Below are 26,393 nucleotides of genomic sequence, written 5' to 3' on the forward strand. Positions count from 1 at the left end.
TGCCATTTCAGAGTTTAAACACAAAAGTGTCCATTCCGCATTTCTTTAGATTATGCCGTTGAAAATTAGGTGGGTGCTCTTACAGAACTTTACAGTAATAGAAGTATGAACAAACCATTTCTGAAGGCACCGCAGGGATTAACTGCCACCAAAAATGCCGCAGGCCCACAGGTGCTCAAAATATCCCAAATACACACGCAGTATAATGGAAGGCCACAGATGCATATAAAAACAGCAGAAACCATAAGGCAGTGAAATGCAGTTCTTGACTGGCTTGACCATGACACAATAGTGGACAGGCATACTTTATATCTTGCATCTAATGCACATTATGCAGCGGTTGTTGCACAAAAGGCTTACACGATCATAGCATCCCACTTGGACTTGGTGTTTGCTGAACGGAACTAGCATGGCTTAGAAAGTAGTGCTATCATCAAGCATTATTGCATGCAATAATGCTTGATGATAGTGTATATTTTTAACTACAATACTCAAGTAAAAGTGCAGAAACACTAAAATTATGAATTTGTCACTTTATATATTTTTTGTAACAGCCTTGCAAATGTGCTCTCTTGCACTATTGCTTCCGTTTCATAAACAGCACTTGTAGACATGCATCCAAAGTTACACAAGCATTTTTTCCACCCTGCCCTCTTTCGAATGCGACCTCCACCAATAGGAACAAGCCCACACCCTTGTGCTCAATAGCAGCAGAATATTATATCCAATGAGCAACTCACCGGAGGTATTGCACTCTGGTTAATCCTTTAAAAATTTGATAATGATCACAGGTTAACTGAGTCAAAATCAAGCAGCCGGGAGCAACTATACATCACGTACTGAGCCTGCAAAAAGAATAACATCCGGGTCGTGGCTTCGAATGAAATACATGAACGGGTGGTCAACTGAGAATGGAATGCCAATGATGGCACACCTTGCCATTGCCACCATTCCTGTAGCAGCCGCTGCTTCTGTTCCTTCCTCGTTAACCTCCACAAAGGCTTTGTGAATTGCTGCCGAGATCACGAGGTCCTTTTTTCCATCTATTCCCGAGAGATCTGCCTTGTTGTCCGTGAACAAGTCTCTTATGCCCATGGCGTGAAGTGTCTTCTTTAGGTCTAAACTGTAGTCGATCCTGAATCGTGGAAGACTAAGGTCAACAATTGTCGAGTCAAACCCTTTCAAGACATCCAACAGTTTTGACGGCGTAAGTGCCGCCTCCAGCTTTGGAAGGCCGTCAACTTCGTACGGCAGAAGAATAACCATGGACGTCTTGCCACCTTTGTACGGGATCTCAATTGCATTGGCGTTCAAGCCAGTGCATTCTGTGTTGATATTGAAATGTGACTGCTTGTACATCATGTGGACCTCCTTAGCCGATTCTTTTGAAATGTGAAACTTCTGCAGGGAAGTTACTCTCGGGTTGAACTGCTCTTTCCAAAGACCTTTGAAGTAAATGGCATTGACCAACACAAGCATGGTGTCGGAATCCACAGCACCATTGGGAAGGAGGTCCCTGATCTTTGATTTTGTGGTTTTTTCTACCCAGGCATTGACTGCAAGTCTGGCTGCTTCAGCATCATTCTTGAAATCGATGGATACCACTGTGCTGTTGTAAAATTTGTTCAGAATGGCAAGGTAGTCTTCCAGAACTTTGAACGTCTTTTCTGAGTACATGCGATTAGCAACATCCAATGTCACATCAGGTGCATAGGTTGCAACTTTGGTAAAGAAATCGGAGAAATGTGCGTGGATCATGTCATCTTTTGTATGCAAGACATTGGTGATTTCAGCAGCTGTGTGACCTTTGGCACCAGCAAGAGTCATTGACAGAGCAGCTGCGATGCTGAATGGGGAGACGACAATGTTCTTTGTTCCGTCACTCTCTAAAAGAAGTTGCTTGTACAGGTCTATGGTAAAAGCAACAATTGCAGTGGTCAAATCTCCCGACATAGCTGCAGCTGATGATGTGGCCATGGTGCAGTGTCCTTGAATATGGAAACAACGAAATGCTTAGGTTAGTTACAGGTGAAAACATACCACAATGCAGCTATCAGTCACACGGCTAAAATAACAAGGATTTCAAATACTAGTCACTGAAGATTACATGGGAGTTACTTAAGGTCTGCCACAGTTATGAGGTTTGCACTCAAATTTATATGAATATACCATCTGGCAGCTGTGTATCTGTAGAAGCACAAGAATTACAGCTAACATATGTGAGATCGGCTGCATTTATCTGCAGAGACATGTAAATTCATGCAATTTACCAGATAGAACAATTAAGGGAGCACATGGTTCTTGGTAGTCAGGTTACCAAGCTCGTTATGTGCCGCCCCGCGCAGTGGCCGATTTCACGGCCACATCCTGCTCCAGCATTATAGATAAGTGGACAAGACTTGTGCGAGCAAGAAGTTCCAGCACTTGTACTTGGCAGCGCAGTTGTTGCTGGCACAAGAGTTTACTGCACACTCGATGCATTGTTTGTTAACAATGCACTTCCATCATCAGCAATCATGAGTTTGTGATGGCACACCACACTGGATAAATATAGGAAGCTCAGCAAATGACATATGAGCAGGCTGTGCATGCGTATTCCAAGTAGCCATAATCTCGCCTCAGTATAACCCCAACTCTCACAAGATAGACTCTGAACTCATGTTTGACTCCAGAGTACGTGATCATTACAGACTGGATCATAGGCAAATGCCTACTCGTTCCCCCACATCCCGGCCCCGCTACTTTTGGTGTATGAGCACAAATTGTAGGTCGAAAAGTGGTTTAGCATGACTTAATGGTGACTGCCTATTCCTGTGCTTTGTGTCTATATACGCATATATTATTGCTTTTAGCACCTGAGAATGCTTTTTGATGGAGCTCTTAACTGTCGCGAAAGCACACTTGATTACTTTTTCCACTGGATCCGGTAGCACTGGCAGACTCTGCTGCCAAAGGCAATGCACCTGACATCGTGACCTAGCAGATAAACAAATAGGCATTGCCAGTGCTAGGTGGGCTTTTCAGGGCCTCTCACCATCTGGCTGACACTGGTTAGCAATGCCAGAGAAAAAACATTAAGTGCTTTCTTCTTCAGCGGCAGACACATAACTCCATGTTACACTGCAGGCAAAAATGTGAGAAAGGCACAGCCTTTTTAGAAAGTTGTACCATAGAGCGTAGCTTGGAAAAACTGTTGAATGTAGATTGTCCTGCACGTGTGTTAAGTACTGTCTACTGCAGTTACCTAATCCCTCTTTTTGGTACCTTCACTCCTTTTGCGGTTGTACCCCAGCCAATGGCAGCTCATCTAAACTCAGCAACAGATGGGCAATAAATCCTGCCCTTCACTCTGCCCTCCCCCCTTTCTTTATTGAAATAATTGTACGTAAGAAGACATACTCCGTACTGCAGCGTGTGATAAACATAGAAATGCACTGTGAATAATTAAGCCGATCCACAAAAAGCACTTCAAGAAGAGTTCTTGTGAACAGTTTGTGAGTCTTGACACAGTTGCTGCACCATAATGCAAGTTTATTGCATCCCATGTGTGTGGAAGCAGCGATCAAAAAAGTTTGTGCAAAGGTACACACTTAATTACACAATGAATATGGATTTCTTTTTCTGCTCGTTCGAACACTCAAGAATTCTAAGAGTGCGTGAGGCCATCAAACATACAGAAATACAAAAGTGTTCCATTCACCTACTAAACAATCGTTTGGAGCCTACAAGCTTGTTCTGAGTTAGAAGAGGCACATTATGGAATTCCAAGAGTTAGACATGATATTTCACTGCAACCGTTCTTATAACTTTTACAAAGATCTATACACATACGCTATTCAAGTATTCATTTCGTGATGAAACATTTGTTGATTTAAATCCGTTAACCATGGATTTCAGCTTCTCTCGTTAACCGTTTATTAGCTTCCCTGGCATATTTTGTTTTTCATGCTTGCTGCACTTGATGTGCCATTGTAAGCATGGAAGTATGGATATTAAATACACACTGCCTGCATGTAGTGTCACAGAATATATATTAAGCGTGTTGACTACAATATGCAGATTGACAAAGAATGCAGCCTTTGATTTGCCCAGAAAAGCCCTGTGATGTGATCACTTGCACACTACGGTTGTTGCCTTTCAGACTTCATAAGTGAATGCTACGTCAGTTTTCTTACCATGAAAATGGGTGGCACACACAAATATATAAAACAGGTTACAGTTTGTGAACAACTTATAATGCCTATTTCAGCCTCTATTTGCCTAAAATGGGGCTCCAAGTGCCTGTTTAAAGCCCCTAAAGCCCACTATTTTAGTGCCTAAAAGTCGGGTCACTAGTAATCATAATAACTGCCACTAGAAACGGTGCTGTTTTCTTTGCTTGCTTCTTTTTCCACCAGGGAACAATATTAAAAAAACGTGTTGTACAAGGTGACATGATCTATTTAAATAAAGTGCTACGCTTGCACTAAAAGAGTACTACGTCCCCTGTAAAGCATCACAGTGTGTGTGTGAGGTTCACGACAACATCCGCAAAAAACTTTGGTACTTGTCCGGAATTTTATGCACCTAAGCCGATTATCTCAAATAAGGGAGCAATGTTCTGTCTTCAGTACCCATAACAGGCAAGTTATTTGGCAATGTCTATTCTGCCGAAAAGTTCTTTTAAGAAATTCCTTGCAGCAGTAATCTCCTACTGGCTCTCAGAAGTCACATGACAAATTGTGCATCCAGCTAGCTACGGCATGGTGTATGAGTGTTCTACTGCTTTGTTTCAGACTGTCTTAGTCTTATGTTTGCCTTGGTTTTATTGTCTATTACTAGGCAGGTGATTTCGAGACCACTGGTTGTTTCGTCAATGCGTCAGGACCTAAATCGGTGCCCTTTCTGATGACGTCAGATAAAGCTTGTGGAGTAGGCACGAAGGGAACGCCGCCACAAGAACCAGCGAACTAATGCAACTTGCTGTTGACAATTGCTGTGCCATTTTTGAGGAACGGTAAGTGCAGACTTCATGACACAGTATAGAAAACTGCGTTCAGCTAAGGAAGAGGGGTGCAAGAACTGTGGCAGCAGTGAAAAATATGTACGGAAAGGTGTGCCGGCCAGATGTCCGAGGCACTGAAGTGCTACTAGATTAGGTATTGTTGCATCCACAGTGCCATGAAGTTTGTCAGCACCAAGAATGGTGCATAAAGATCATTGTAAATACTTTTTACAATGTTTTCATACAGCTGTATTGTTGTTTTCTTTTTGTACTTTTGTGTCTGAATCATAGTTTTGCTACTTTGCTATGGTTAGAGGCCTTGGTGCTGACAATGTAATTAATATTGTGGGTGTAAGTATACACAACTGCAAATTGTATTGTGTATAAGTCTGAAAGCACACTGAACTATGTAATGCCATTGTAATGCGAGTAGCTTAGATTATCGAACCTAACATTCTGGCCTGCCTAGGTTTTAAATGGCAATGCCACTTTTTTTCTGATGTTAACATATGTTGGTCGAAAACTATATCTATGAGGTAGAGCAAGCAAAACAGAAGACCTGAAGTAAACAGACTAAATGAAATTTCATATATCAAGAGTCTTTTATTGTGCGTTTGTATAAGAACTTTCTACCACTGCTTCATAGTTCACTCTACAGTTAAATAAGCAAATGAGGTTGAAAGTGTTCTGCGTATGTAGAAGAGCAATCTTTATCACACTTTTTTCGACAGTCATGCTACCATTTTATGGTAACCAAAAGTATGTTCCACTGGAACTTATTGCGATAAGTTCAATGTACGATATGCATCAATCAATTCAAGCCTTGCTGAGAGTGCCGACATGGTTATGAGATGTTGACCTGAAGCGCACATTTTAAGCACTGTTAAACATACTCATCCACCAGCTGCTACCACACTATAGACACTTCGTGTAGTTTAACATAGTTTTTGTTGTGCCCGTCCTTTTCTTTTACTTGCTTCTTTAGGCCATTCAAACAAGACTGTGGCTTCAATGTCTCCATTACAGCAGATAAGGGAGGACAGTAGCTGGAAGTGAGATCTCTTGATCCGAAGTGCAATCATTCTATTGAAAAGAAACTTTTCGGATAGATACCACAATGGAAAAGGTTGGCCCCACATCCTCTAACTAAGGTTCTTGATTTGCTGCAGCTGAAGGTCAACAAGATGACTGTCAGAGAGCAAATGGAAAGGGAGACTGAAAATGCTCTAATTCTGAAGCATCAATCAAATATTAGAGCAAAGGAAAAACTACTGAAATTAAGCAAAAGCTTCCCAATGTTGCGTGCATGCTGCAAGAAAAACATAAAGCGACGGTCTGCTTGCTCAGAAATGAAAAGTGACCTGCAAGCAGTTTACTTCCAAGATGAATAAATTCGAAAAATCGTTTCAGTATTGGCCAGATCTAACATCCATTGATGCAACATACAAATTGCTGGAGACAAGAATAGCGTGTTTCTTGTTATCATTGAAAATGGTACTGGTGAGATTGCTGCCGTTGCGCCTGCAAGCGAAGATATAGACAGACTTATCTGGTTTTTTATATATTTGTAGATTTTAACTGAAAATGGGAGTCTGTGAGAGCGATGATGGCAAATAAGGGAGTGAAAATATGACCTGTGATAAGGGTGCTTTTTCCATCACCTGCACTACGCACAAGCTGATTGCTTGTTCTGCAGACTTTTTGTGGACATGTAAGCGTGCAAAAGCAGGGGATCACAAAAGGTGAACAAGGAAGTGCTGTGGACATTTTGCCATGCACAGTTTATGACAAAAATGAACATTAATACTGAGTACTTTATGCCTTACTGAATCAGTGGCAAAGAGAGTAGCAGAATATTTTTTTACAAGCCAACTTGGCCATTTATGCAGAATGGATAATGAGAATGAAGTGGTCATGTGGAAACTTTTTCAGCTGAACTAACAAACATGCAGACTGAATAAAGTCAAAGCTAAAACATGTGCAGGATGCTTCAGTTCACTCAAAATGTCTGTTAAGCAGCTTTTGGCAATCGCCAAGACATAGCATATTAAAAAAAATTGGCCAGGCTTAGCTTGGTTAAGCCAAGAATGCGTTGCATATTGTGTTGGGGCCCAGCCTTTCCTCCGGCTGTCGTGACGTCACGTCACGTGGTTGCGCTAAAGGTCAATGGTGGCTGCTCGGCCGCGCCCAAGGGCTGAACTGAGTGATTGCAATATGCAACGCTTAAAACTATGGCTCATACCCCCAATGGTGGCTGCGTGGCCGCGCCCAAGGGCTGAACTGAGTGATTGCAATATGCAACGCATAAAAAGCACACAAAGCAGCAGTTAGTATGCTGCAAAACAAAACTGTAATAACAACAAGTGGCAATAAGGCAGCCAAGTTGTGCTTCAGCTTGCTGACACCGAATGCATTTTGTTATGTAAACCCACAGCTCAGTACATCAGTGGCTGCCACAGGAAAGATAAGTCATGCTATTGCTGACGTCAAAATTTCAGCAACCACTGAAGGTTGTTCTTGTGCCATCAGGCAAGCAATGCTGCTGTTGCCAACACATTTTGCTGTTTTGGTTGGTACAGGAGGCATCAAAGATGCCAAAGTATGAGAAAGTACTGTGTGACGAGCAGTGGTCTTTAGATGCTTGCAGTATAGCAAACAGTCGGCTAAGGCAGAGTGATGTATGTAATAACACCGAGAAAGTGCGAGTCGACACTTGTGACACAAAAAAATGCTGTCAGCACACAAAAAGTTCAGAAAAGCAGTTCAGAAGGGCACAAGCACTGGCAAGTGTGGTATCAGAATGCTCCACAGGAATGTTTAAAGATAGGCTGTCTATTCAAGAGACAATTCTTGGAAATGGAAAAATGGCTGCCAAGTTAATGTCACTGCACTCAAGCCTTCATACCAGTTGGAAAGCACACTTTTACACCTGACAGCTAGCACTAGCATGAATACTGCACACTTGTAGCAGCTTGCAGTGAAAGCCAAGAGTAATGTTGGAGTTCCATATGCACCATATGTAGGTACTGAAGAGAAAGGTGGCAAAGAGCTGCCAAGGAAACACAGAATCCAAATCAGTCAGTGTCCAAATAGCCAACTATTTAATGCACAAGATAAAAGCAGCGATCAACAGTTCTCTGTCAAGTCTGAATTATTGATAGTAACTGAAAATGTCAAAGTGACCATAACTTTGAAAAAATGTGACCGTCCAAAGGGTCATATGCTTACTCTTGTCAGATATGCAAAAAAAGCGTAGAACAGCAAGTCCGCGGGCATTCTTGGAGCTTACGGTGAAAGAAGAAAAGCAGCATTACCGGCAAGTTGCTTCATGAAGACTGTGGAACCAAGGCCAGAGGGCATACATGAATGCACTCATGATCAAATTGTCGATGTTAAGCTTGTATGCTGTTTTATTACTGGTGATGCTTGGAAAGCTGTGCTCTTGGTCACCAACATCAAAACAGAATAGGAGTGGAAATGCAGTGATGGCAAATCAAAATTACATGGCTATAGCTCTGTACTGTACATGTGACGTGTTAACCATGGCACCGCCATGGTGTTGGCCTAATCCAGAGTTGGCCTAATGAAGTTCACCAACATGCATTCAAAACAGCTTGGTGGTGAACCCATGCCTTTATCATTTGTAAGATGTTAAAAGCCACAACACTGCTGTATTTTGGGTACCAAGGATGGCGCCACGAGGTGGTTAGACTGTCAGGATAACTCATTCGGAGCCAGTGACATGATAAAAATTATAACAGCGGGGCAGGCGGTCGGAGCTGTTGCTGTGAAAATGGATTAATTTTGCCTACATTCTGTAGCAAGACGTCCATTCTCCTGGGCCTAGCCCCAGCTGGAGCATGGGGTAGAGATCAGTGAACATCACTCCGCGAATTGGACTCAGTATTTCTTCCCCATCACTATACAATGAAAAAAAATTAAACAGCCCGGATGGTACGGAGGCCAAAGAAGTAAAATGTTTCAGTCAAACTAAGCATGATCTTAAATAGCGCTAACTTGACAAAACACAAGAACGAAGAAGGGAAACACACACCAAGCACTACAACTTTCAAGCAAAGTTTATTGTAAGAAAACATGTAGCTATAGTACACGAAAATGGAACCAGCAAGAAAGCCAACAGTGATGTACGTGTTATCACGAGGTGCACATAAAATTCATCTCTTCTTTCAACAGTGATACAGATGTCCGACTTACACACATGTCACCACTACAACTAATGTAGTAAGCCTCGCCTATCTCTCCAGTGACCGTGTCATGATGCCTATAGTGGTTCTTTCAAGATTTGGTTGGCATCCACATGTAGTGCAATGCTGAACCAGATAGGAACAAGGCGGACATCTTAAAGAATAGCAGTGTTCCCACAATCGCACGTTTAGACAACGGGCAGCTTGGCCTATATAACACCTGCCACATGTCATCGGTATTCTGTATACAAGGCCACATCTGCACATTACAAACTTCTTTAAGTGGTTTATCTAGCATGCCTTCCTCGACGACTGCGCCTGAGAAAGTTTTTTTCACAGCTTGACAGAACCCTTGTAGCTTATACTTGGCCAAGAAGACTAGCCTAACACCAGAGCACTCACCCACTTTCTTTAGCATATGCGAATTCCCATGAACATAGAGCAACACAGCCGTTTTATTCCAAGTCCTAGTACTTTGTCCTATGTCCCTTTGGTCATCACTCTTTAGCATCCTTATTATCTTTTCGCAGGTGGACGCAATAACATGGCTAGGATAACCGTGCATCTCAGCTTTCCAACCTGCCAGGAGAAGCTTTCTTGGTATATGTGGTGAACAATTTTTTCAAGGCCGACTTCAGCATGAAATTGTGATGCCATCCTTTGCCAGTCTAGAATGGCCAGATTTATACCTAAAAGGACAGTTTTCAGCAATCGGGGGGGGAATATGACCAGCAGACGTGATCATGCTGAAAGAAGAGGTGCAAGTAAAGGAAGTTAATGTAACCGTCCTTCGGGAATTCGCATGTGAAATTTCAACCTTTGCCACAGTTCCTGAATACCTTTATAATATTGACCCTTTGCATGCTAAGTTGAGAGGCTTACACAAACACAAGGTAGTCATCCCCGTAGTGCAATACTCTTTTTGCCAGACCACCTAACTGAGACTCAATATGCCTGTCTACCTGGGTGAGGAAGATTTGACTAAGCACAGGAGCAACCTGCGATCCTAGAGCCACCGTATTCTATAGGCATCATGACACAATCACTAGGGAGATAGCCGATCGAGGCTTATTACATATATCCGGTGACACATGCATAAGCCAGACATCTGTATCATTGTTGAAAGAAGGGATGGATTTAGTGTACACCCCGTGATAATGTATATATCGCTGTTGGCTTTCTGGCTGGTTCTCTTTGTGTGTATTAAAGCTTCCCGTTTTCTTCCAATATAATTCAGTTGAAAGTTGTAGCACTTGGTGTGTGTCTCCCTTCTTCATTCTTATATTTCGTCAAGTTAGCGCTACTTAGGACTATGCTTAGCGTAAGCCGACTAGCCCAATTTATCGTTCGATTAAGTTCTAGCTGTGAAATGGCATACATGTTGTCATGCGATTTCATAGAGTCGGCTTTCTAGCTGCAGCAATTCATCTGCTGTGGTCATAAAATTAACGGCAATCTACCGGCTGCTTCTCACTCAGCTGCCGTGAGTTAATTATTCCGTCAGGCCGCGATGAAATAAATCCTTCAGCCTACCGGCAGTATAGACACTGACGAGTTATTTTGAGCAGTGCATGTGTTTTCTGTCACAAAAAAAATAAAAAAAATAAAAGATGCATTCGCAACGGCACCATTTCGTTATTTGTCTTAAAACGGCTCTTACTTGATGTCATACGCGGTATAATACGTACAACAGCAGCAATGTATTTCTATACATTAAAGCAGCGTGGAAATTGATATTACAATTAATGGCAGTACGGCAACGCAAACGCGGTATCGTCGATGTCAAATTTACAAATCTCCGGTCACACGGGGCACTTTCGATCGCGATTGGCGACCCATTCCGCAGCTAGCACGAAGTTGTAAAATTCGATCCCGATCCGGCTCTCAAAAGTTCTCCGTGTGACTGGCCGGTATCATGCACTTACTGTTTTCAGGTAGTAGCTCCCAGGATGAAACGAGAATGACAGACAAAAGAAAATGCAAGAGAAGGCGTTGCCGGCGTGATTGGCGCCTACGTTGTTTACACATTAAGAAAGTGCTAGGGACACTAGGGAAATCATGGAGAAGAATGCGCCTGTGTGCAGACGTCTCTAGTATGGGACCATCTCTGGGTCTCGCTTTCTTCTCGTTTCCCGAGTTCTGCATTGCTAAGCTTCAGTTGTCGATATTGTACCCGTGTGACACGCCCGTGTGACACGGGTAAATGATGGTCTCGAATTACGGCTGTCTGCACAGATTTCTTGACTCGTTACTGTTTCTTTCGAAAACGAAGCTGGCGACATAACGTGGAGTTTCATATTTTATCGCACCATATATAGGCGATCGAGATAGGTGCCTGCAGTATTAAAGTAGTACTCGTTAATTCCACAGGCTTGAAATCGAGCGTTTTCTTCATTAGTGAGTGACGAAGTATGTGCGTGGACGTGAGTGTGAACGTGAGTGACTGTCAGAGTCTCCTTGGAAAAAAGAAAAAGATCTGTCGGCGATTGAGCGTGCACGTACTTGCGCTACGGGAGTTAAAACATATATGAGCGAGTGTGCTGTGTTATCAGCGGGTGCGAGTGGGAACGTTAGTGAGTGTCGACGAGTATGAGTGCACATAAGATTGCGTCAGTACAAGGCTCCGAAAATATTGGTGGAGATCGAGTGACCATATATATTAGGTGATCGAGTATAGAAGAGGTGGTACTTCACACCTCACTTTTGCTTAGGTTTTTGCAAGTGCGAAATAGCTCCTTGCAAAGAAAAAATTTTAAAACTTGACCATGTCTATATATATCATGTGTTGTGGGAAAATTCACGCCTATTATATCGGCACTGTAAATTTTTTTTCAGAAGGGATATATGACAAAATCAGCTGTTGCATTTTTATTTGTGGAACCACGTTCTGCAGCTTGCATACCTTTATTTTATCTGAGACTCCTATATTTACCAGCCACTTCAATTCTACATTTCTACAATACAATATATCTGTGGACGTAGGCGCACCTGCGTACGGGTTTTCACCTTTCTACACAGCCTCGCTAACCGTCCACTGATATGTGCCAATAATAATAATTATTATTATTATTATTATTATTATTATTATTATTATAATGAAAGCTTACGTATCAGAGATTTCTTCATGTATAATTATCAATTAGATGTAGAAAGCAGGAACACACCCAACTGTAACGCACAGAAAGACGTTAACTCAACCTAGAATATCATTTGCCAGTACACATATATAGTTGCTTCAACTTGCGTACAGACAAGATACCCGGTCCAAGTGCAATCTTACCTTAGCTAACACCAGTCTTGTTTACACCCACCAAAAGTCAAAAGAACATTTTTTTTTTTTTTTTTTCAGAAACACACGCATAATATATATGCACAAAACCAGTCATGTTCATGTTGAAGGAGTGCATACCGTAGTCTTTAAATATTTTGAATTTTGAGGCCTCTTAGAGCCTTATATGAATTATAAGCGTGTCCGACATTTTCATAGGAGCCCGAATACATCTGTATTTTAATGTGAGACAAACAGCACTCCAAAGATGCAGTGTTCCAGCAAAATTATTGATTGGCTAATATGGTAAATAGGCTATATATGATAAAATGCCATAAGTACTAATAATCGGAGCTCGAACGTGTGTGTCTGCTTGCCTTAATTTATTAATCATTTCGCATGATATAAGGGATGGTCAAACAAAGAACCACAGATGGTCCTGTTGAAGAGCATCTGCAGTGGCTGTGGGAGGCAAGTGCTGCTGCTGCCGGGTACCTACTGGTAAAATAGGTACAGGTGCACTCCCGGCCTGGCGCTAGGCCATCACGGGAGTTCAACGCTTCGAAAGGGGTGTTTTTTTCCAACCCGAAGGCGTCCCCACCTCAATAGGTACATTTGGGGCGCCACATGGGAAATGGTAGCCATGGGAGTGGCCCAAACATCTTTTTTTTTTTTGTGTTCACGAGGGTTTCAACGGGAATTTAGGGCACAGGCGACTTTCCCAAGCGTGTCACCCCTGAAGAAAGCCGAATGCCAGGCCGGTGTGCACTTGTACACATTGTGTTGAAAGTGTAATTAGAGAATTAAAATTCTCCTCTTCACCCGGCTGCGATGAAGTTAACACAACGTTCTTGAAAGCCACAACTGTGTATTCATCAATTATATTAACTAAGCTGTTTCAGCAATCATTAAACGCAGGATCTCTCCCCGCTGAATGGAAGATTGGGAAGCTGATTCCACTTTTTAAGTCGTGTAATCAGCAATCACAATTAAGTTATCCACCCATAGCCCTCACAAGTATTCCTTACAAAATATTTGCACATATTTTGTTGTCGAACCTTGCTAATTTTCTTGAATAAAATTCTTTTTTTTTTTTTACCATCACATGGTTTTTGCAAATCATATACTTGTGATACCAAACTAATATTTTCACTCACAAACTTTGTGCCATCCTTGATCGTTCATCTCTAAGTGACTGCATTTTTCTAAACTTTTCTAAAGCATTTGACAAGGTATGCCATAAACGGCTTCTCTACAAACTGTGCCTGCTTAAACATAGACTCTAAAGTTCTCTTTTGGCTAGAAATTTTCTTACTAACCGTTCCAAGTTTGTGTCTACAAATAACATAAATTCAGAGCACACTGCTGTTCGATCTGTGGTCCCTCAAAAGACGGTACTAGGCCCTTTACTCTTTATTATATACATTCATGACTTACCTTTGCGTGTTTCCTCGTACATTCACCTATTTGCCAATGATTGTGTTGTCTGTTGAGAAATAACCTGCGCTGATGATACTAAGACCATTCAATCTGATCTTGATGCTATTAACAAATGGTGGAACATATGGTTGATAGAACTTAACATAAGGAAATGAGCAGAGCAGGATTGGCCACCAGAGCAGGATTGGCCACCCTGGTGCAGTACTTGGCCACAACCTCCTATATGAACACAACAATCAAACCCCGGCCCTCAGTCCCCAGCAGCTGCGAAGCAACTGACCACGGCGGCGGTCAGACCTGCGACGCTGCAGAGGGTGCTAAGAATCCCTGGCTCCGGACAGGCCGCCATTGGAATATGAACCTGGCAACGTTTAACGCAAGAACATTATCTAGTGAGGCGAGTCTAGCAGTGCTATTGGAAGAATTAGAGGGCAGTAAATGGGATATAATAGGGCTCAGTGAAGTTAGGAGGCCAAAAGAAGCATATACAGTGTTAAGGAGCGGGCACGTCCTGTGCTACCGGGGCTTAGCGGAGAGAAGAGAACTAGGAGTCGGATTCCTGATTAATAAGAATATAGCTGGTAACATACAGGAATTCTATAGCATTAACGAGAGGGTGGCATGTCTTGTTGTGAAACTTAATAAGAGGTACAAAATGAAGGTTGTACAGGTCTACGCCCCTACGTCCAGTCATGATGACCAGGAAGTCGAAAGCTTCTATGAAGACGTGGAATCGGCGATGGGTAGAGTGAAAACAAAATACACTATACTGATGGGCGATTTCAATGCCAAGGTAGGCAAGAAGCATGCTGGAGACAAGGCAGTGGGGGAATATGGCATAGGCACTAGGAATAGCAGGGGCGAGTTATTAGTGGAGTTTGCAGAACAGAATAATATGAGGATAATGAATACCTTCTTCCGCAAGCGGAATAACCGAAAGTGGACATGGAGGAGCCCGAACGGCGAGACTAGAAATGAAATAGATTTCATACTCTGCGCTAACCCTGGCATCATACAAGATGTGGACGTGCTCGGTAAAGTGCGCTGCAGTGACCACAGGATGGTAAGAACTCGAATTAGCCTAGACCTGAGGAGGGAACGGAGGAAACTGGTACATAAGAAGCCCATCAATGAGTTAGCGCTAAGAGGGAAAATAGAGGAATTCCAGATCAAGCTATCGAACAGGTATTCGGCTTTAAGTCACGAAGAGGACCTTAGTGTTGAAGCAATGAACGACAATATTGTGGGCATCATTAAGGAGTGTGCAATAGAAGTCGTTAGACAGGATACCAGTAAGCTATCGCAGGAGACGAAAGATCTGATCAAGAAACGCCAATGTATGAAAGCCTCTAACCCTACAGCTAGAATAGAACTGGCAGAACTTTCGAAGTTAATCAACAAGCGTAAGACAGCGGACATAAGGAAGTATAACATGGACAGAATTGAACAAGCACTCGGGAACGGAGGAAGCCTAAAAGCAGTGAAGAAGAAACTAGGAATTGGCAAGAATCAGATGTATGCGTTAAGAGACAAAGCCGGCAATATCATTACTAATATGGATGAGATAGTTCAAGTGGCTGAGGAGTTCTATAGAGATTTATACAGTACGAGTGGCACCCACGATGATAATGGAAGAGAGAATAATCTAGAGGAATTCGATATCCCAGAAGTAACGCCGGAAGAAGTAAAGAAAGCCTTGGGAGCTATGCAAAGGGGGAAGGCAGCTGGGGAGGATCAGGTAACAGCAGATTTGCTGAAGGATGGTGGGCAGATTGTTCTAGAAAAACTGGCCACCCTGTATACACAATGCCTCAAGACCTCGACCGTACCGGAATCTTGGAAGAACGCTAACATAATCCTAATCCATAAGAAAGGCGACGCCAAAGACTTGAAAAATTATAGACCGATCAGCTTACTGTCCGTTGCCTACAAAGTATTTACTAAGGTGATTGCAAATAGAATCCGGAACACCTTAGACTTCCGTCAACCAAAGGACCAGGCAGGATTCCGTAAAGGCTACTCAACAATAGATCACATTCACACTATCAATCAGGTGATAGAGAAATGTGCGGAATATAACCAACCATTATATATAGCTTTCATTGATTACGAGAAAGCGTTTGATTCAGTCGAAACCTCGGCAGTCATGGAGGCATTGCGGAATCAGGGTGTAGACGAGCCGTATGTAAAAATACTGAAAGATATCTATAGCGGCTCCACAGCCACTGTACTCCTCCATAAAGAAAGCAACAAAATCCCAATAAAGAAAGGCGTCAGGCAGGGAGATACGATCTCTCCAATGCTATTCACAGCGTGTTTACAGGAGGTATTCAGAGACCTGGATTGGGAAGAATTGGGGATAAGAGTAAATGGAGAATACCTTAGTAACTTGCGCTTCGCTGATGATATTGCCTTGCTTAGTAACTCAGGGGACCAACTGCAATGCATGCTCACTGATCTGGAGAGGCAGAGCAGAAGGGTGGGACTAAAAATGAATCTGCAGAAAACTAAAGTAATGTTTAACAGTCTCGGAAGGGAACAGCAGTTTACGATAGGTAGCGAGGCACTGGAAATGGTAAGAGATTATATCTACTTAGGACAGGTAGTGACTGCTGATCCAGATCATGAATGTGAAATAATCAGAAGAATAAGAATGGGCTGGGGTGCGTTTGGCAGGCATTCGCAGATCATGAACAGCAGGTTGCCATTATCCCTCAAGAGAAAAGTGTATAACAGCTGTGTCTTACCAGTACTTACGTACGGAGCAGAAACCTGGAGGCTTACGAAAAGGGTTCTACTTAAATTGAGGACGACGCAACGAGCTATGGAAAGAAGAATGATAGGTGTAACGTTAAGGGATAAGAAAAGAGCAGATTGGGTGAGGGAACAAACGCGCGTTAATGACATCTTAGTTGAAATCAAGAAAAAGAAATGGGCATGGGCAGGACATGTAATGAGGAGGGAAGATAACCGATGGTCATTAAGGGTTACAGACTGGATTCCGAGGGAAGGGAAGCGTAGCAGGGGGCGACAGAAAGTTAGGTGGGCAGATGAGATTAGGAAGTTTGGAGGGTCAACATGGCCACAATTAGTACGTGACCGGGGTAGTTGGAGAAGTATGGGAGAGGCCTTTGCCCTGCAGTGGGCGTAATCAGGCTGATGATGATGATAAGGAAATGCAAACATATGTGCATATCTAGAACTGTGTTCTCGTAGAATACCTTGGCATTCACATTACATCAAACCTCTCCTGGGTAGACCACATTTTGTATATAGTTAACAATGCTAATCGAATTTCAGGATACCTCCGACATAACTTTACAAAAGTACTTTCATCTATATAGTTACCTGGTCATGTACAAAACGCTAATTCACTCGAAACTAGAATATGCTGTCTCCATCTGGGATCCAAGCCACAAAAACATAATTTGTTCAATAGAACTAGTTCAGAATAACTCTACACGATTCATTATTTCTGATTACAACAGAACAGCAAGCATATGCTCCATGAAATCAAGTCTTGACCTATCATCCCTTGCATTCCATCATAAGTTATTTCGTTTGAGCCCTTTCCACTGCAATGAGTTTATATCACCTTCTCAGTATGTAACTGCCATCATAAATCATCACCTGTTCAAGAATGCCTTAGCTAAACATTGTATAATTAGAATTTTATGTGTTTGCTCATTTTATATATATATATATATATATATATATATATATACATACATACATACATACATTCTGTTTCACATGTAACCAACTCTCTTCTCTAATGCCATTGCCCCTGAGGGTATGTTAAATTAATTAATTAATTAATGTTCTTGTGATAGTATGTGGGGCTTGCCATGACATAGATTCAACAGTTTGTGAAGTGGTAATTATTCAGTTCATTTGCACTTGCAAAATATTGTATATGCACCACAAGGCACGAGACTTCTTGCATGTTGTAAGTATCAACTGCTTCTAGAAAACATGCAGTCATAGGTTTACTTCTAGGACATTTCTTACCAGTAATGACTGATTCAATAAATAAATAGCGTAAATCAGTGATACTTAAAGTCTCTGTTGCCCACGTACATTTCGTGCACTGTGAAGATCATAATTCCCTTTTCCCCATCACAAAGCCAAAACACGTTTCATTCCACATGAAGTAAAATTAGAACAAGTTGTTCACCATTATTTAAGACCATACAAAATACATGTGTGCAAAAACAAAATGAAATCTTAAAATAAAAAGTATAGTAATTAATTAACTAGTAATTGGTTTCCTGAACTGCCTTTAACTAAAATCTTGCTCCCCAGAGCATAAAAAATTCACTATTGTGGGCTTTACATTAATGTCCATCAGTTGAAATCAAGAGTTTGGAGGTGACACACCGAGTGCGACAAAAATGATCCACTCAGCTATGTAGGGTTAATGATTCGTCCATGAAAGGCATCTTCACACCCCAGGATATAAAGGGATAAAAAATGTTTGGATTATTTTTTGGACCCCAGAGAAGGAGAGAGACAATGATAAATGAAAGGCAGGGAAGTTAGCCTGGTTGGCTGTCCTACACTGGGGAAAGGAAGCCCAGAGAAGCCTCAATGCAGCTATGAGGTAGCCCTTTTGTCTCTTCAGGATTTCAGTAGAAAGATTCAGCAGCTCAGCAAAAAAATATTGCGTCAGTTTAGTAGAGCAGTGAAGGTCTTCAAAAGCTCTTCGAGATAAGGGGAAATAAGCAAAGTACAAGATATTGCTATTATTGCACATTGTTATTAGTAAATTGTTCTCTTTTTTTCACCTACACTGCTTATGTCAATGCCACAAAGTAATCAACAAGCAACAAGCATTTTATTCTGTCATGATTAAAAAAGCACGAGCAACAGTATAGTGAACTATAAAAATATTTTTAAGCATAGCCCAACAGTACAAACAACAAAAATGGCTCAAAGAATCTCATTTCTGACATGCTGGGAGCACATCAACAGCAGCAGTGTAACATAACCAACATGCAGCAACCAGACAAGTAGCCGGCCTTATATAAGCATTTTCACAACATGCCTGTATTGAGATTCTCAGTTGACAACAGGTATGTAAAACTGCTGCACAAAACATGGTGTTAAGTTAAATATGCATGCCCAACTCCAAAATATTGTTGATCCAGACTTTCAGGTACATTATCATCTTACGAGGGTGAATCAGAAAGCCTTTGCCCCTATTTTATATTAGCCAAATTGAGGTACATACAAGTAATTACAGATATATGTACTATTCTACGTACCTTACACTATTTTTCCACGTGGTTCCTACATCAGGTGAGGCATTTGTCCCGTCGCAGCCCTAAATTTGAGATGCCCCTTTGGTAGAATTCGTCTCGCTGACTGTGGAACCACTGTCGAACTGCCGTCTTGGCTTCACGGCCTTCTGCGAACTCACAATGCCACCACCTCAAATTTCTCAAAGCGAGCCACCTTTCCCCATATGCGGGCTGCATTTCCCTGTGGATTTCAATTGCAGTTCATCCCTAGCTCCCTAGAAAATGAATCACGCTTCATTGCACATATGCTGTGGATGTGCGAAGTACAACCGCCACCTTCAACAACTGACAACAGCACCGTGCCGTGGAGCTACCGGCAGATAAGCTCGGGCCGGTCCTAGAAAGGTCCACCACTGTGAATGGACGTGTTGACTTCGCATTTACAGCCATAATTTGGCTAAAAAGAACTTTCTGATTCGCCCTCGTAAACTGAGACCCCCAAAAAGTGCTCGCCCCTTCTATGACTGGTAATCTGCATCACAACTGATGCTACCAAGTTTTCAGAACATTTCTACTATACTCTGTACCTGCATCAAGGTACAAAAGAAAGCTTGATGGTTTAAGCATCACAGTCCTCTTTTGTGCTTTCAGCTATACCCATGGAGGTACTGAGACTTTATTTTAGTATGGAAACTGCTGGAAACAGCACATCATCACAGAAAGCATACAACTGCTAGACAAATGAACACTTGGTTCTGACTTTCGATTGAAACAGTAAAGAATTAAAGAAATTCTTGGCACAATAAGTGAATTTACACTCAATGGAAGAGGTGCCTATACACTACTGAAATTTGAAATGCACCCGTATTTCCACCATCTTTAGTGCATGAATTGGAAAAATGGCCCACTCTGCATTTTCTTTTTACTTAATTATAGACATGTGCTAAAAAACTTTACAGTAATGCAAGCACAAACAAGTCATCTGTGAATGCACTACAAATATTAATAGCTGCCGACACTGATGCTGGCCCATGCCTACTCAGAATGACCCAAATGCATTGGCAGTATAATGAAAGGTCACAAATTTATAAAAAAGTAGCAACAACATTGAGACATTGAAATAGAGGCCTGGATTAATAGATTGTGATGCAGTGGTGTGTGGGACACATTCCATACCTCGCTACCTAATGCACACTCTTCAATGGCTAAATATTGCACAAAAATTACACTGTCACAATATTGCACCTGCTGTATGGTACTACATATAAAACAAGCTAGCATCATTCAGGAAGCACCCCAATAACACTTTGTGCAGGAGTTGTGTGTATGTAATTATGACTCGTGCAAAAGCATATTGCACCAGTGCGTGTCATTTCTCGTCGTGTGATGGTGAAACAGAGAGAGAAAGATGAAGAAAAGACAAATAGATCAACCAGACACACTGCCTGTTTGCTACCCATTGCGGGGGAGAGAAAGTCAGGGGATAAAAAAGAAAATTGAGGAGAGAAAACACTTATTGCTAGAGCACGGGCTCCTATGTACAGTGCACAAAAGAATGATGTGTTTTGGCCTTGTGTGCTCTGTATGTAGAAGATTACGCATCAAAGTTTTAATCCTAGACAGAATGGCAAACTTTAGCTGAGCACTGCTGCCAATCTGCACGCACATGTCACTCCGTTTGGGTGTGCACAGCTGAATCGCAGTTGCTAAGTAAGGTCTGTCGACTTCAGGAACTGCAATACTGCAACTGCAGTGATTTCCTGCACAGAATATGCGAATGTGTTTTCTTACATTCTTGCACACAAAGCCCACTACATAAGTGTTTTTTGCATTCTTCCCAGCTCAGTATGTGGCCTCCATGAAAGGGAAATGAAGCCATGATCCTGCACTCAGCACCAGAAAGCTACAGCCGAGGAGCTGCTGCAGAACCATCCATGATGCAGATGACAGTGCCCCTGCTTGCAGATATTACAGTCTAGTCACTCCTCTTATAATGCACTGACAATCACAGACAAATCTTCTCAACATCCACCTCCCTTAAACTGCTATACATCGCGCACAGAGCCTGCAAAAAGAATTACATCCGGGTCATGGCTTCGAATGAAGAACATGAATGGGTGGTCAACTGAGAATGGAATGGCCCTGACAGCACTCTTTACCATTACTATCATTCCCGTAGCAGCTGCTGCCTCTGTGCCCTCCTCATTAACTTCTACAAAGGCCTTGTGAACTGCAGCTGAGACCATGAGGTCTTTTTTCCCATCTATTCCTGACAGATCTGCCTTGTCAGTGAACAAATCTCTTATGCCCATCACATGAAGCGTTTTCTTTAAGTCTAAGCGGTACTCAATTCTAAATCGTGGGAGACTGAGAGCGACCATTTTCGAATCAAGACCATTCAAGACGTCCAACAGCTTTGATGGCGTAAGCGTTGCCTCCAGATTTGGAAGGCCGTCAACTTCATGGGGCAGAAGGATCACCATAGACGTCTTGCCGCCTTTGTATGGGATTTCGATTGCATTAGCATTCAGGTCTGTGCATTTGGTGTTGACCTTAAAGCGTGATTGCTTGTACATCATTTGGACCTCTTTAGCTGTTTCTTTGGATCTGTGAAACTCCTGCAGGGTAGTTGCCTTGGGGTTGAACTGATCTTTCCACAGACCCTTGAAGTAAATGGCATTGATCAACACAAGAGCAGTGTCGGAATCCACAGCACCAGTGGGAAGAAGGTCCTTGATTTTTGACTTTGTTGTTTCTTCTACCCAGGCATTCATTGCAAGTCTGGCTGCTTCAGCACTGCTCTTGAAATCGACAGGCATCACAGTGCTGTTGTAAAATTTCTTCAGTGTGGAAATGTAGTCTTCCAGGACTACAAACGTCTTCTCAGAGTACAGGCGATTCGCAACATCCAACATCACATCAGGTGCATAAGTTTCAACCTTCGCAAAGAATTCGGAAAACTGTCTGTGGATCACATCACCATTTACACGAAAGACATTGGTGATTTCAGTAGCAGTCTGCTCCTTGGCACCAGCAAGAGTCATTGACAAAGCAGCTGCAATGCTGAATGGAGAGAAGACAACATTCTTTGTTCCATCGCTCCCTGAATCAAGTTGCTTGTACAGGTCAATGGTGAAGGCAAATATTGCAGTAGTCAGATCCACTGGCATTGCTGTAGTTGATGTGGCCATGGTAAAGTATCCTAGAAAATGAGAACAATGGAGTGCTTGGGTTAGGTACAGGTGAAAACACAGCACAGAGTGGCACACATCAGTCAAGCAGTTTTGATAACTGTAGTTTAAATAGTGGAATGGTTGTATTTGGACACATAAAAAATGTAGCCATGGTTAGATGTTTGTTTTAGAGGCGGCAAACAGCTACGATAAATTTCAATTTAGAATCAATATAAATACAATTTTACAACTTTGTCTGATTGATATCTACACTTACAGTAAAGTCTCAGTTGTACGAATGTCGGTTTAGCGAATATTTCAGAATAACAAACTTTTAGAATATCCCCAGCGGGTTCCCTATGCATTATATGCAAAAGTCTTTCAGTTATATGAATTTCTAAACAGCAAACATTTCATATGAATGAACTTGAGTCTCCTGGTGAACAGTAACACCAGCTACAATTAGAAATTGCTGGCATAAATCCGACCTCTCCATCATGTGTGATGAAAGTGACCAAGAGGAACAGCGTGACGAGATGATTGATCCCAGGATGTGGACAGAGGTCTGTCGCCAGCTGGATGTTGACAATAACACTTTGTTTGAAGACTGTGCAGTGATGGGGAGCTCGTTAAGTGTGCTGAACTACTAGATCTGAAAATTGTTTCCAGTGTTCATCCCAAGGAAGAGGGTGACGAGGAAAGGGCAACAGCCGAGGCAGATTCAAATATTGTGACTCCAGCCGAGGCTGTAGGATGCCTTGGAAAGTTGCGAGACTTCGTGTCTCAGCAACAAGCTGTGCCAGAGGAAGTGCACAAAAACAGACTCTCTGGAGAGCTTACTTCTGCGCTTTAAGAGCACCAGTGCAAATGAAAATGATTTTTTTTTTATGAGATAGAGCAGCGTAACTGTCATGCACTTTGTATATATGGATGTACATAGCACCATAAGTTGCATTTCACACTTTCGACTATTCTGCTGTGCCCTATGCTGTTTCATATTCTAGTGAATATTCAATTGAGGGAACTTTCATTTAAGTGAACAATTTCCTTGGATCCCTTGAAGTTCTCTCAAGTGAGAGTTCTATCAGATGCACAGTTGTCAAATGCTATTTATAATGAATTGTGTGTGTATATATATATATATATATATATATATATATATATATATATATATATATATATATATATATATATATATATATATATATATATATATATATATATATATATGTTTGTGTGTGTGTGCGCGCAATGCGGTAAATACGTTATATAGGCACCACAAGGCAATTTAAAGTGCTACGTTTGCACTCTAGCGGCAAGAATGGTATACACATCACTATAAATTAGTTTGTCTATATACATGGCGTGAAATTTAATTCCAGACAACATATCCGCAAAAAATGAAGTCGATATTTTTCAGAACTATAGTAGCTAGTCGAACTGCACACAGAAACAGTTTCGCCTGGAGTTTTAAGCCATGTGTTTATTCTTACTATTGGTTCACTAACTGCACGGCTTGTCAAACTTATTGCACTCTAAAGCATCCGCAGATATACCTTCAAACGGCATCATCTTAACGAAACAAATCTATTGCTACATCCCGAAAGAACAAAAACGACAGTGCCCATTCCCGGGCGCCTATTTTTCGTCTTGACAGCAGCACATCCGCGGAACGCTCGCTCAATTTTGTAGCATAATGGGAGCGTACACTGCGCAGTGGGCGGGGGCCGCTCACAACGCACGCGCGATTTTGTTGATGTCACAATACAACAAGGGCGCATATATCTCACCTACACTTCGGTGAATGGGCTGGTGCTGGTTTCTGATGACAGGGCCCGATATGAAATGCAGCTGAGCAAGCAAGGCCGAAGCAAATGCAAGACAAAGGCGCTGCCGGCGCAAGACGGCCGCCAACGTGGATTTGATTAAACTTCGGCCACGCCCCGCACTAGGGACAGCCACGCCCCGCGCTAGCAACACTAGGGAAATTATAGGAAGAATGCGCTCGAAGCAGACGTCCACGCATTTTGGCGCTGTTTTGCGCGCATCTTTTCGTTCGATTCTGTATCACCACTCGCAGCAAGTGGCCGATACTGGCGATAACGGAGACATGGCGAACCAAAGCCCCAAATGTAGTGAAAAATGGAAAATAATCGGCTTTCAGGAGATATCTCATGAGGGCTAGTTGGTATATGATGTTTTAGAACAAAACAAAACGAACGCAAGAAATGGGACAAGAGCAACAAACCTCTTTTTTGTCCCGTTTTTCTCACCGCTGTATTTGCTTTCGATCCCGGACGCTGTGGAGGCATTTCGTTGTGGCGAAATGCAAGAACGTTCGTGTACTTATATTAAGCGCACGTTAAAGAACCACAGGTGGGCAACAAATTAATCCGTAGCCTCCAACTACGTCGCTCTCAAAAATCAGATCGTGTTTTGGCATGTAAAACGGCAAAATTTAATTGAAAAATTTCCTGATCATGACTGCTGAAGGTGCGCGTTTATTTATTGTCATTTATTTTTGTTGCTGTCATTTAAACACTATAGTGACAGATATTCAAAAGGCGCAGCGGGACTCGGATGAAAACAGGGAAACACAAAACCACACCACAATCGATTTTATTGCAACATATTTCTTCTACTGGTACACTGAGCCCATTCCTCTCTGACTTTTTAATATATATATATAGCTACGAACGAACGCGCCCAATGATTCAAAGCTTTACTGTAAGTGACAGACTCCGCAGATATTTCTAGTCTAGAATCAGTGCCAACAACTAGTTAATTGTTTCCTCGAAATAAATGGTATTGAGACTTCATACTCAGTCTCCTGCGCTTGCGCTCCCCGTGGACACAGGCACGTTCCACCGTGTGGTCAGAAGGGGTGGGCGAGGATCGACACCCCTCGATCTGTCTTTTTGCTATCTCGAGTCACGCCATTTCTGCTGGTCTCTATACGTACGTATCGAATGCGTGGGCGGCACAATCGAGCAACCGTCAAATTTCTGCAACAAGTTATACACACTTGTGAACCTTGTAACTCCTGATGAGCACCGTTTTGAGTTCGATGCATTACACCTACACTATGACAGAGCGAGTTCTCTCAAACGCGATCACTCTCGATCGAATCGACATACTGCCGAGCAGTGATGTTCTAAATTATGGGGTTTTACGTGCCAAAACCACTTTCTGATTATGAGGTGTCAGGATTGGGGGCTCAATCCCATCGCTCGTAACCCGTTGTCAAGATTGCAGTCGGGCATGAATTGGAAGGTAGCTGGCCCATGCCGTCGTCCAACTTATCCACGCTGAGGACGTTGATGAAGGGAAAGACTGAAAGACGAGAACGAGGAATATGGGTTTATTTACAGTATCTACATCAGTCTAGCATGACTGCGAGAGAAAGTACATCAGTCTAACATGACTGCTTGAGAAAGTGCACTGAGCATCCGCACAACAGCGGTTTATAAACACTCGGTCCTCCCCCGATACCCAGGGGACGGAAACGGCCGTCCAGTCATCGTAAACAAGTCGCCTCTCTGCGGGACGGTTCACACACACTCACACACACACTTCCTTGCGAGAGGTTCCCGGTTCGGAGCCGACGTCACACGGACTTCGTAGAACTCGGAGCTGACCCCTGCAGCGCGCCGCCAGGTGCCCGTTGTCTTGCGTCTTGGACGGCGCGTGGGAAGGGCATTCGTAGACGTTCCCGCGGCAATTCCCCCGCTCATAGCAGAACAGGTCGGCGTTGGTGGGTTCGGTAACAATAGTTGGCCCGCCGAACGCATTCAGTCACAACGGCGACGAGGCTAGAGCGTAACGGTGGCGTTCCTAGAAAGCTGACGTCGCTGTCGCAACTGGCTGGCAAAACTTGCACCTCAGCTGGGCCGTTCTTAACAGAGGCACGCCGTAGTGGAGGACTCCGGAAATTTCGACCACCTGGGGTTCTTTAACGTGCACCTAAATCTAAGTACACGGGTGTTTTGGCATTTCGCCCCCATCGAGATGCGGCCGCCGCGGCCGCATTTCGATCTCACGACCTCGTGCTCAGCAGCCCTACACCATAGCCACTGAGCA

General features: G+C 42.7%; 2 protein-coding genes across 3 annotated transcripts in view; both read right to left on the minus strand.

The window, feature by feature from the left end:
- The window catches only part of LOC126534269 (uncharacterized), a 32,083-nt gene extending 20,458 nt beyond the window's left edge, over nt 1-11,625 (minus strand). Inside the window, exons 1-2 of the mRNA XM_055073002.2 lie at nt 11,115-11,625; nt 832-1,988 (exon numbers count right to left, since the gene is read on the minus strand). Coding sequence (XP_054928977.2) covers nt 832-1,988; nt 11,115-11,334 — 1,377 coding nt within the window. The 5' untranslated portion in view covers nt 11,335-11,625. The remainder of the gene's footprint in view (nt 1-831; nt 1,989-11,114) is intronic.
- Nucleotides 11,626-18,715: 7,090 nt separating this feature from the next.
- Nucleotides 18,716-24,253, minus strand: LOC126534270 (ipis-1-like). Of its 2 annotated transcripts, none has more exons than XM_055072771.2 (2): nt 24,108-24,253; nt 18,716-22,342 (listed from the first exon to the last, which is right to left on the minus strand). In XM_055072771.2, exon 2 carries the CDS (start codon nt 22,329-22,331, stop codon nt 21,186-21,188), a length of 1,146 nt encoding a protein of 381 aa, XP_054928746.2. In that variant the 5' UTR covers nt 22,332-22,342; nt 24,108-24,253; the 3' UTR covers nt 18,716-21,185. The 2 variants fall into 2 exon arrangements, with proteins under 2 accessions (XP_054928746.2, XP_054928745.2); XM_055072770.2 differs by having other exon boundaries at nt 24,104-24,253.
- Between the last annotated feature and the right edge of the window lie 2,140 nt (nt 24,254-26,393).

Source organism: Dermacentor andersoni, chromosome 7 (assembly GCF_023375885.2).
Source record: "Dermacentor andersoni chromosome 7, qqDerAnde1_hic_scaffold, whole genome shotgun sequence".
Classification (NCBI taxonomy): Eukaryota; Metazoa; Arthropoda; class Arachnida; order Ixodida; family Ixodidae; genus Dermacentor; species Dermacentor andersoni.